The 12,414-nt window shown below is 39.2% G+C and overlaps 1 protein-coding gene and 1 gene segment (V, D, J or C); one reads left to right on the top strand and one right to left on the bottom strand.

Moving 5' to 3' along the window:
* Positions 1 to 636: 636 nt before the first annotated feature.
* Positions 637 to 3,566, bottom strand: LOC118239702. The segment is given in 3 exon segments: positions 637 to 672; positions 3,067 to 3,338; positions 3,515 to 3,566. Coding segments are annotated over 3 exon segments (360 nt in total).
* A 1,843-nt stretch (positions 3,567 to 5,409) lies between these two features.
* LOC118239701 (fatty acid-binding protein 5-like) lies at positions 5,410 to 11,184 on the top strand. The gene is made up of 3 exons (XM_035453094.1): positions 5,410 to 5,425; positions 10,264 to 10,454; positions 10,927 to 11,184. Exons 1-3 carry the CDS (start codon positions 5,410 to 5,412, stop codon positions 11,182 to 11,184), a joined length of 465 nt encoding a protein of 154 aa, XP_035308985.1.
* The last annotated feature ends 1,230 nt before the right edge of the window (positions 11,185 to 12,414 follow it).

Here is a 12,414-nt window from a genome sequence, read left to right as displayed (position 1 = left end):
GACAAAATATCCAGGAAACTGGGGACACCATGAAAAGACTGAATCTACAAAGTAGCATAGAGGAAAGAGAAGAAATTGAAGTCAAAGCACAGAAGGTATTCTTATCAAAATCATAGAAGATTTCTCTAACCTAAATAAGAAGGTACCTATCAGGGTACAAGAAGCATACAGAGCACCAAATAGACTGGACCAGAAAAGAAATTCTCTGGTGACTCAAGACAATGAGCCTCAAGGAACAAAGAGAGAATACTAAAAACTGAAGAGGAAAAAGAGTAAGTAGCACATGGAGGCAAACACAATGTATTAATAACTGACACCTCAATGAAGACTATAAAAGGCATAAGAACCTGGACACATGTTAAACAAAATTTGAGAGAAAGATGACAGACCATACTAATAAACTGGGAAACCTATCAATCACAATTAAGGAAGAAACAAAAACATTCCAAATAAAACCAAATTTAAACAGTATCTACTTACCAATCCTGCTTTGTAGAAGACGATAGAAGAAATCTGAAGAGATTAAGTAACGGCACCCAAGAAAAGCACAAAGAATAAATAACCCCAGACCATCAAATCAAAACAGGAAGGAAACTCAGACCATAGCAACAAATAGCAGCAATCAATGAACACTGCTCATTGATCACTCTCAATATTAATGGCTTCAATTCCCTGATAAGAAGAGACTAACAGATTAGATTAAAAACAGGATCCATGCATATCAAAACCAGCAGAAAGTGCACAAATTCATGGAAATGGAACAACTCATTGCTAACCCCAACTCCAAATCATTCTGAAAAACAGAAGCAGAAGACCACTATCTAATTCTTTGTAGGTGAATCTATTTACACTGATATCTAAACCACACAAAGATCCAACAAAGGCAGAACATTACAGACAAATATCTATTATGAACATAGATAAAAACTTCTCAAAAATAGTTGAAAACTGAATGCAAGACACATCAAAAAAGAAAACCAGTTGGAATAAAAAGAGAGAGTTCAAGAATAGGAAAAAGTGTTAGATAAAAAGAAGAAAGTTAATGACCAATTGGCTTTTTGAATAAAGAGGCAGAAAATGGAAACAACACGTTAAGAAAAGAGAATAAACAGCTTTTGGGGACATTATTGATGACCAGAAACAAATAGGTTCACAAAAGGCATCATTATGATCAGGAAGAAAAGACTGTGATAACTGATCACAATTGTCTAAAAAGAACTGTGTAATTTTGCTACCTGGATGAAATTCAGACCTTAACAGAGGCTAATGAGAAAACTGAGTTCAGAAGCAGCAAATGAGCAGAAAATCTGGAAGAGTCAGTACAGGAATTGGAGATGATGAATTAATGTAACCGGATAAAGCAATTGTGCATCAGACAGATACTACTGTGGACCAGACTTAAAAAGAGAATGGGCATTGTCAATTTCAAGTGCAAGAGCTCACAGATCTATGACAGCCTGGGATGAAGAGAATATCTTGTCATGATGACTGTATATGCAAATGTGGAATAATGGAAGGTGCTTTTCTCAAGTGATACAATTCTTTCACGTTTTATATTCTGATTTAACTTAAATTTTTATTGATTTTAAGGATTTACAGCAGAAAATAAAACTTAATTTTTTTAAAAAAGAAGTTTATTGTGTGTTTTTGTCTAGGAAACTTCTAAAACTACTATCTGTAGGCCTCAAGCTCATTTGTTTATTCAACAAGCACTTTCAAGTCAAGATTAAGCAGAAGATGATTAGGAAAAAGATCTATCAAGATCAGTTAGAGAGACTTTTCTGGAGTACCCTCTTTCTGTGTCTAATTACCATATTCCAATCTCACCTAATTCCTCACCACACACTATCAGGAAGCTGGGATTATGATGGTTGCTATTTGTGAACTCTCTGAGATGACTGAAATAGTAATTCTTACTGTAGAAGCTGTCACTGTAGTGTCACAACTTCTAGCAGTGCTCACATGGACCTTATTGACAAATAGGAATGGTTTACTGTCTGGGAATCTCAGATAGTCTGTATTTGAATCAAATGTAGCTGTATTTGGGATGAAGGTGAATGAATCACAAGGGGTCAGTTAATTTGTGAAGTTCTAGAAAGTAAATGTTTTAGCCAATCCAGTTGCTGTTGTAACCACTCAGGGGCTGTTTCAAGATGAAAATAGCAATGGGAAGACAATTCCTGAATAAAGGAGCATGGCTGCTTTCCAGTTCCTTGCAGAGACAAGTAGCTCACCAGAACTTTTCAACTGTGGAATGTAAGCTGCCATCCCTTGGGAATCAGCAGTATTTTGATCAATAGATTATCCCCTACAGTGTGACTTTCAGGAGGTTTCCAGTTTTTCTTTTGAAAGCAATGTTTTAATGAGAATTACTGCATATTTATTACATTGTAGATAAGTATTTTGTAGAACCAATTGCTGCAAGTATTATTGTAATACAAATTACAAATATGTATCTCTTGTTTGTAATGTATCATTTTGGCCTCATAATTTGTTACATAAAATATTTGTTGTGTATTGTATAATTAAATATATTTTTAAAAATATAAAGACACTGTTGAAATCATGTTGTGATTTAAGATTTCTTTGTCTTGCATTTGTACAACTAAGTTTATTAGGTCTTCAAAATTAATTCTTTTATCAAATTCATGCTGATCAGATTAGCTGAAGGTGTTGTCCTGTGTTCTCTAAACACAGTATGGAAACAGTTGCTCTCAGTTTCCAAAATGGGGAAATGCCCAAAATGATTCTAGAGTGTGTAACAAGGTTTATATTTTATGATATTAGCACAAGCATTTGATAAAATAAAGTGTGAATTTTACTCATGTAGGCTGATATTTCTGAGCATTTCTTCTTCTACAAGTCAGTATTACATCAGTTTATGTGTAAACTTGTGTTGTGGTAATTTTCTGTTTCCTCACACCTTCCTTGTATTTGGTGGAGATCTGATAAAGCCATAGCTGTGCAAACACTGCTGCAGAGTCTCCCTGTGGCAGAGCTGTAGCTGCACACCCAGCTGCAGTTTGGGGCCAGGCTGCAGGCTTGCTGGGAGCACTGTGCACTCACTGCACAGAGGTAGGTGCCTGAGTCCTCCAGCTGGGCGTCCCTGATGTGCAGGGTGCTATTGCGATCCTTAGAATTGAATGTTGCAGTTAACCTCCCATTCTCCTTTGTTCCTGGAGCCATGGAAAAAAGATTGATGAGGCTGCCCCTGGGATTCTGTTGGAACCACTGCACATTTGTCATGGTTGTAGAAAACTTGCATGTCAATGTAGAATTGTTTCCCTCGTGGAGACTCAGGGCTGAAGGACTCTGCTCCACCTCAACTCCTCTCACCCCTGTTTGGAAACAGAAAAGCAAATCAGAATCAGTGAGGGGTTTCCACCCACACCTGGCAAATATCCCAGGAGACACCATGAGGATGACTGCACAGGAGCTCTGGGTTAGCATCTTCCTCCTCCAACACTGACGTCTCTGGAGAATCCCTAAAGCAATGTAGGAGAACACAACTCACAGCAAATCTGCACCCACAGAATCCCCAGCACAGCTCCCAGCTTCCTCTGCATGGCCCCTGTTCAGTTGCTGGGATAGCTTCTCTCCAGCTGTGAGGGTGTCAAGTCTTGTGCCCAGACACACTTGTGCTCACACACAACAGCTTCTGTCTGAATCACCCAACTTCCTCATTCATCTGAAGAAGAAACCCCACCCACATCCACCTCAGGACTCTGCATGACAATGGCTCCACAACTGTGGAGGACAATGATGGAGACCCCGGGACACTGTATTTCTAATGTAACACTTCTTAGAAGGGGAGTTTGGAGGAGAATGTCCGAGGAAGGGGACTAATACTGGTGGGAAAATTAATAGCTCCAATGGATTCAGCAGTTCCTGGAAGTAGCCTAGAACAATTTTTTGTACCTTTCTTTTGTCTCAAAATAAAAAAAAAACCTCATACAATACATTGTGAGCATAGCCTCCTCTCCCCAGCATCCTCTCAAATCTTGCCCATCTCCTCACACACACAACTGCATGCCCTATCTTTTCCCCTCTCTTTAGAAAGCAAATAGGCAAACAACAACAATTGCAACAAAAAACAAACAAACCAGAATTGAAAAACAATATTGAAGAATAAACACACAAATAAATCCATAAAAACACAAGACAGGGATCCATAAAATACAGAAAAGACCAAAAGACCAAAAAGAACACCCAGACTATACAATACGATACAAATCATCATTGGGTTCATTCTGTGTTGGCCACCTATGGTTGGCCATGGGGCCCACCTTTAATTGTGGTTAATACACTCAGAATTCTTAAGTTACAAAATGTAAAAAATCTGCATGCAATGCCCTCCACAGAATAAAAAGAGCTTCTTGATGTTAGCAGAGCATTATGTGCATAGAAAATGTTCCCAACGACAGTTTGTTGATTATAAGAAAATGAGGCATGCTCGTGTTTCTGCCCTCATTTATTTTCCATCTCTTGCTTTCTGCCCAGCTCTTGTGCAGCGCTGGGCAGGAAAACACAACTGAGGCCCCATCCTTTCTGTTTTTATACTTATATCTCAGTTTTTCTCAAGCAGTTATTCTTTTACTTTGTAGTTTAGAGTATTCTCTCTCACTCTCTCTGTCTCTCCCTCCCTTCTGCCCCCCCCCGTGTGTTTGTGTGTGTGTGTGTGTGTGTGTGTGTGTGTGTGTGTGTTAAAGGGTATTAAGGGTATTGGAATAATTTCTAGTTTTTTCAACTTGGGAACTTTCCAACAAAAAAATTTAAAAATGAAAGCAGTGTAATTGTTTTCTTTTGAGTGTCCATTTTAATAATGTCCAGTAAGATTCTATTTTGTTCAGAGAATTGTTGTTAAAATAGGTTGATAGGCACATGAGATCCAGGAAACAGGCTCTAGATATCTGTGGTTTTCTACAGAATGATTGAAAACTAAAGACCCAGGTGATCTCCACACCGTCATCCCTACTCCTTGTGAATGGATTGCTTTGTGTCCTAATGTTTCTTCTCAGATCTTCAAACCTCTAGGAACCTTTTTAAAAGTAGTTTCTAGGAATCCTGCAGTGCCCCCTAGTGGACTGACACCACCAATATAAGTGACTTCAGTCCATTTCCAAGTTCTCACTAAACCAGCCATTTTCACTCCATCACTTTCTGGTGAAGGAAATGGAGAAGGTCAGAGGACAAGACTTTCTAGATGGAGTTCTCAAAAGAAGAAATAAAAATAGCTAAAATAAAAATCTCAAAATTGTTCATCATCTTTAGTAATTAGGAAAATGCAAAATGAAACAACTTTGAAATTTCATTTCACCCCACTTAGAGTATCTAAGCTTAGTAAAACAACTGACAACAAAGGTGGTGAAGGTTGTGGGAGAAAGGAACCCGCATTCACTGTTGGGGACAATGAAAATTGATGGAGGTACTTTGGAAATCAGTGTGGAGAATATTCAAAAAAACTAAAGATAAATTGTGAGTATTCTCTACCAGTGACACAGAGGTGTCTTTTGAGTGGAGGCATCTAAATGGCATCTGACAGCCAACTAGGTATTGACCTATAATCAGTTATTCTCATTATGAGATCACTCAAGATGCTCTAGAACTTGTATGCTTTAGAATCAGAATTTCAAGATGTTTTAGACTATGCAACTATGTAACAAAATACAGGAAATTCATGTTGCCAACATTGGAAAATATATTTGTCTCCAGCCATGGTCACAGGTTGGTGTGCATGCAGCAGGTGTCTGGGGAACCGTGTGCACTGGCTGTACATGGCAGAGTCCCCAGGATGGGCAGCTGCCATGTTCAGGGAGAGATGTTTATCCTTATTCAGTAGGACAATGAGTCCTTGTTCTTCTTTTTTATCCACAATTGAAAGAACATTTATAAGCAACTGGGGACCTGCCCCAGGCTCTTTTTTTTGTACCAGTACAAGTAATAATTGGCAGTGTCTGTGTCGGTGCACTTGATAAAGATGCCTCCTCCCTCCTGGATACTCAGGAGAGAAGGCTGCTGCTTCACCTGCTCTCCTCTGCTCACACCTGTGCAAAAGCAGCAGCAGGAAGACCATGAAGTCACCATTCCCCAAACTGGTTTTCTTCCCACAGTGATTTCAGACAATCTGGAGGAACCGGTCTGATCCTCAGACTGATCAATGAACATTGACAAAAATGTCTTGTTTCCAAAAGCTCTCACTCACAGTTCAGCGCAGGAGCCACAAGCACAGGACAAAAGGTCCAGTCAGTGTCCTCATAGCTCTCCCTGGGGACTGTGGCCTTCAGTCAGGCAAGATGCTTCTGTGATCATCTCACCTCCTTTGTCCTCCACAACACTGCAGGTTCTTCAGTTGTCTGCACAGAAGCCTCTGACTGAATCTGCTCCTTCAGGGGTCAAACAAACCATCCCCAAGATTGCAACTGAGATGTTCTGCCACCTGGTGGACAAATTCTCAAATAAAATACTTGGAAACCAACATCAGCATCACATCAAAAAGAAGTCATCCATCATGGAAGACCATAATGGAGAAATCTTAGATAGTTGAAAGGAACTCCTGGGAACTGACAAACACTAGGCCAACAGCTGTGGAGCCTCCATGGGACTGAGCCGGGAACTCTGAATGTGGGCAACAGTTTTGTACTTGGTCTGTCTGGGAGGACCCTGGCAGTGGAATCACCATCTGTCCTTGGTGAATGAGCTGGCTTTTTGGAGCCTATTCCATATGGTGGGATGCCTTGCTCAGCCTTAATTCGTTGGGGAGATTCTTGTTCCTCCCTCAACTTAATGTACCCAGCTTTGTTGACCCCGATGAGAGACCTTACCCTTTCAAAGGGATGGATGGGGGTAGGTTGGGGAGATGAGGGGAGCAAATGACAGGTAGGAGTGGGAACTGGGGTATATAAGATAAGAAAATAAATAATATCTAAGAAACTCATCACCATGTTCAAGTTGTCTTAACCTCAGACCTGTGAGGATAATTCAACATACACAAATGAAAAAATACATTTCAACCCATAAAGTAAATAAATGAAGAAACCACATGACTATCTTATTAGATGAGATAATGGCCTTTGAACAAATCCAACATCCATTTATGATAAATAGCCTTGGAATCTAGGATTATAGAGGATTTATTTCAACATAATAAAGTCACTGTACAACAAACTCACAGCAGCATCATGATAAATAGAGAAAATCTCAAAGCAATTCCACAAAATCAGGACCAAGATAAGGATGTCCAGTATTTCCATAGCTATTTAACATAGCACTTGAACTCTGAACTAGAACACTAGTACAATTGATACAAATGGAAAAGGAAGAAATAAAAATTTTTGTATTACAGATGATATGAGTGTAATCACAAAAACTAAAATTGTAATAAGTTTCTTAATCTGATTTATACCTTAGTAAAAGTAGAAGTTAACACACAAAAGTCAGTCACCTAACTGTATACTGAAAGAGAAATCAGGGGAAATAATTACACTAACCATTGGTTTATAAATACATAACAAAGCATTTTTGTATTGTGATATTTTAAAATCATACTATTAATAAGATCAGCTATGAAGTCCTGAAGAGCAATCTTAAATACATACAAGATCTCTGAAGCTGATGTTCTGAGAGATGTTCAATACTGAAATGAATGGAAGTTTCAGTTATGTGGATAAGTAAGAACTATAAAGGGTCAGTTTTTCGAAACTACTAATACTAGTGCAATGAATGGTGAATTAGAAAACATTAGTACAGTAAAAAAAAACCATTTTGTGGAACTTAATAATCTGACTATATAGTACTATTATGAGCAAATGATAATTTTTAAAGTGGAAAGATGGAGATCCAGAGAAAATTTTCAAAGGGAAAAGCAGAGATCCTTGTGATATTTGGGAGAAACATGTCATGTCAGATACCAAAATTAAAAGTACTTCAATATAGTTATGTAAGCATGTGAGTATGTGTAGTAGGTATTTCAACAGATTTCAGTGTCCAGAACCTCTGTGGTTGGTAATCAAAGAGGCTGCAGGCTGACAGAAGGATGGAACATCATAGCATGTCCTGAGAATATGGCAGGTGTTCTGGATAGCTTTCTATTATTGTGATAAGACTCAAAAGAGCCAGTCTGGGAAAGTGGAGGGTTTGTTCACCTCACAGGTTACATACAGTTCATCATAAAGAGAAGTCAAGACTAGATCCCAAGGAAGGGGCTTGAAACCACTATAAGTGTGTGAGGTTTTATTTGTGGTTTGAGTTTAGTTATGTTTCTTTTATGAATGTGGGTGCCTTTGTATTTGGTGAATAGATGTTCAGAATTGAGACTTCATCTTGATGGACTTTTCCTGTGATGAATATGAAATGACCTCATTCATCTCTTTTGATTGATTTTAGTCTGAAGTCTAATTTGTTATATATTAGTATTGGTTGCTACACCAGCTTGTTTCTTGGGTCCATTTAATTGGAAAATCTTTTCCCAACCCTTTACTCTGAGGTAATGTCTGTCTTTGGCATTGAGATATGTTTATTGTATGCAACAGAAGGATGGATTCTGTCTTCTTATCCATTCTGTTAGTCTGTGTCTTTTTATAGGCAAATTAAGACCATTGACATTGAGGGATATTAATGACCATTATTTGTTAATTTGGTGGTGGTGGTGGTGGTGTGTGGATTTCTCCCCCTTTTTCTTTTGGTTTTTGGTAAAGTGGAATAATCTATTGCCTATGTTTTTGTGAGTGTAGTTATGTTGGTTGGGTTGGAGTTTTCCTTCCCATAGGGCTGGATTTGTGGATATATACTGTTTAAATCTGGTTTTGTTATGGAGTATCTTGTTTTCTCCATCTATAGTGATTGAAACCTTTGCTGGGTATAGTTGTCTGGACTGGCATCCATGTTCCCTTGTTTGTGGAACTTCTATCCAGGACCTTCTGGCTTTCAGAGTTTCCATGGAGAAGTCCAGTATAATTCTGATAGGTTATGTTACTTGACCTTTTTCCTTTGCTGCTCTTAATATTTTTCTTTATTCTGTAGGTTTAGTGTTTTGATTATTATGTGGGGAAGAGACTTCTTTTTTGTGGTCCAGTCTATTTGGTGTTCTGTAAGGTTCTTGTACTTTCATAGGCATATCCTCCTATAGGTTGGGGAAGTTTTCTTCTATGATTTTGTTGAATATGTTTTCTGTACCCTTGAGCTGTGTTGCTTCACCTTCTTCTATACCTATTATTCTTAGGTTTGGCCTTTTCATGGTGTCCCATATTTCCTGGATATTTTGTTAAGGATTTGTTGGACTTGAGATTTTCTATGGTCCATGATTGTATTTCTTCTATTGCATCTTCAACACCTGAGATTCTCTCTTCCATCTCTTGTATTCTACTGGTTATACTTACATCTGTAGTTCCTGATCCTTTGGCCAGCTTTTCTATTTCCAGCATCCCCGCATTCTGTGCTTTATTTATTTTTTCTATTTTAGTTTTCAAGCCTTAAATTGTTTGAATTGTTTCCTTCATTTGTTTGAGTGTTTTTTCTTGGCTTTCTTTGAATTCTTTAAGAGATTTGTTTATTTCTTGAATTTTTGTCTTGTCTTTTCCTCCATTCCGTGTATTTTTTGTTTTTTTCTCCTATTTCTTTAATGGATTTTCTTGTTTCCTCTTTAAGGGTCTTTATTGTCTTCATAAAATAGTTTTTAAGGTCCTTCTCTTTTGCTTCATCTGCATTGGGATTTTCAGGTCTTGCTGGTGTGGCGTCACTAGATTCTGGTGGTGTCATATTGGTCTTTCTGTTGTTTAGTGTGTTCTTACACTGTCATCTTCCTATCCCTTATTCCAGTGGGTGAAGTTGGTGTTTCTTCCTCTCCTCTAGAGTCCTGGTTGTGTAAGTGGTTCAAGTCTTCAGTGTATGCAACTCTGAATGGTCTAAGTCACTCCTGGTGTTCTCCTCACTCAAGCAGAAGGTATGAGGGGCCAAGACTCAAGTAGAAGGTGGAGAGCCTATGGGAGACCAAGACTGAGGTGTGGCCAGACTCTGGGTGGTCCCTCAGGCCAGAGCCGGTCCACTATAGGGGAGTAGACCCAGTGGGCAACTGTGGGAATTTTTAAGTTATACTGTTTCATGTTGTGATACTATTATAAGATCCTAGGAATCAACAAAAAAGTGAGGATTATAGTTTAACAGTAACATTTTCATATGGCAAATTGACAAGTGTTCAGATGTACAATGTATATTTGGCAAATTGTCACAAACTACAGTTATTTTGAAACAAGAAACCTTAACTGACAGCGCCCTCACCACCACGTCTCCTTACTGCTGCTTTCGTGCTTGCCTGCATTAAGGACCTCGAGGGGAAGTGGCGCCTGACCGAGAGCCAAGGCTTTGAGGAGTACATAAAGGAGCTAGGAGTAGGATTGGCTCTTAGGAAAATGGGTGCTATGGCCAAACCAGACTGCATCATTACTTGTGACAGCAACAATATTGTTACGATAAATATTTCTGCCAAATGTTGCCTGAGCCCCACCGCCACGTGCGAGCTTTATGCCAGCTGCCTGCCCGAGTTAGGCCCAAATGAATACACAGAGAGACTTGTATTAGTTACAAAGCTGCTTGGCCAATGACTAGGATTCTCATTTGTTAGCTCAGTCTTGATTACCATATATCTATATATTTTATGGGACTTATCTTATCGGACTCCTTATTGGCGTCCCTCCTTGCCGGTGAATCATATCGTGCGGCTAGAGCAGGAGCCGAGGGGAAAAGAGAGCGACATTTCCTTTTTCCTCTTCTTAAATATGAGTCTCCTTGCTATGTCACTTCCTGTCTGGAACACCACTTCTCTACTACGTTTCCCAGAATTCTCTTTAACTCCTAGTCCAGCCTAACCTCCTGTCCCATTGGCCAAGCAAGTATTTTATTTATAAACATACACAGAAGTATTTCCCCCATCACAATATCACCATTAAAACTGAGAGCTCTTTGAAGACGACGCAGTTTTCTTGTACCCTGGAGGAGAAGTTTGATGAAACTACAGCTGATGGCAGAAAAACTCAGACGGTCTGCACCTTCACTGACGGCGCCCTGGTTCAGCTCCAGAACTGGGATGGGAAGGAAAGCACAATAACAAGAAGAGTCAAGGATGAGAAGCTGGTGGTGGATTGTGTCATGAACAATGTGACCTGTACTCGGGTCTCTGAAAAGGTGGAGTGAGGATTTGTCGAGACCCTGGACAAGAAACTGTGAGAGTGAATCCGCTCAGTTCAATAGCAGGTCATAAATATCCACAGAGCTTCTTTTCTTCAGTTTTATTTTTCATGACTGTTTTTCAGTTATCTTTATTACCAACACTTTACATGAAACCCATGTCAAAGTGTTGATTTACCTATGATTAGTTACTTTGGTTACTAAATAAACGTGTTTGTGCTAATTCAAAAAAAGAAAAAGAAAAGAAACCTTAACTGAGGGATCTCTTCAATCAAAATGGCACGTGGGCATATCTGTGGAGTATTTTCTTGATTAATAATTTATTTGAGCAGCCCCAGTCCACTATAGGTAGTGTCTCCCTTGAACAGGCGGTCCTGGGTTGTATAAGAAGGCAAGCAGAGTGGACCAGTGAATCAAGGCAGTAAGAAGAATGTACCCAGGGTCTCTGCTTCAGTCCCAGGCTCCAGATTCCTGTCATGAATTCCTACCTTGGAATCTGTCAGTATTGGACTATAGGCAAGATCGAATAAATCCGTTCTTCCCTAATTTGGTTTTTCATGTAGTATCTTAACACAGCAACAGGAACAGAAACTAGGGTAAAAATGTTGATATCCATAGACCTTCTGTGATGTCACCCTTGGTCAGAGCAGCTTCTTTTCACAGCTGGCAACAATCAAAGCAGAAATACTTACCTAGTCAAAGAACTGAGAACAAAATCTTAGTTGTTTAACCCTAAATGGTACATCTTTATCAACCCCCTCATGGAGATTATCTAAATTATTCTGTTATCAATAAAACTCATAAGTCAAATATTGGGTTAATAAGCTGATAGATCAAAGAAGGTGGAAGAGCAACAGGCTGTCCTTCTCTCTACTTCCCAGAACCAAGAGAGCAGGCAAATTCCAAGTCCCTTTCTTTACCTTCCAGTCCACGTACCTATCCATCTTCTGGCTTCTCTATGGCTAATTCTGGTCAAATAGTCCCTAACTTTGCCACTGATTCAAAGTTAACTTTATTAACCCTCTTGGAGTGGCACAGTGAAAGACTGGCAGAAGTCAAGGAATGGAGATGAGGTAAATATGAGCAAACATTGTAAGACCCTCGGAAAGCTGAGGCTTCCAGAATCTTAGCCCGGGACCTCGGCCACCCCAATCACAGAATGGAGGTGAAAGCTTGATGCAAATTGCATGAGGCTTTATTGTAGTTTAACAAGCTAACCCCATGTTAGCTCGGGTC

This window comes from Cricetulus griseus, assembly GCF_003668045.3.
Source record: "Cricetulus griseus strain 17A/GY chromosome 1 unlocalized genomic scaffold, alternate assembly CriGri-PICRH-1.0 chr1_1, whole genome shotgun sequence".
NCBI classification, from domain to species: Eukaryota; Metazoa; Chordata; class Mammalia; order Rodentia; family Cricetidae; genus Cricetulus; species Cricetulus griseus.
Note: the sequence above shows the minus strand (reverse complement) of the source record. Positions and strands in the feature narration are given on the sequence as shown.

What these genes read in the sequence shown, in the direction of transcription:
- LOC118239701 (XM_035453094.1), top strand. An exon ending in TTACTTGTGACAGCAACAAT is followed by an intron (nt 10,455 to 10,926) that starts ATTGTTACGATA and finishes TTCCCCCATCAC; the next exon opens with AATATCACCATTAAAACTGA.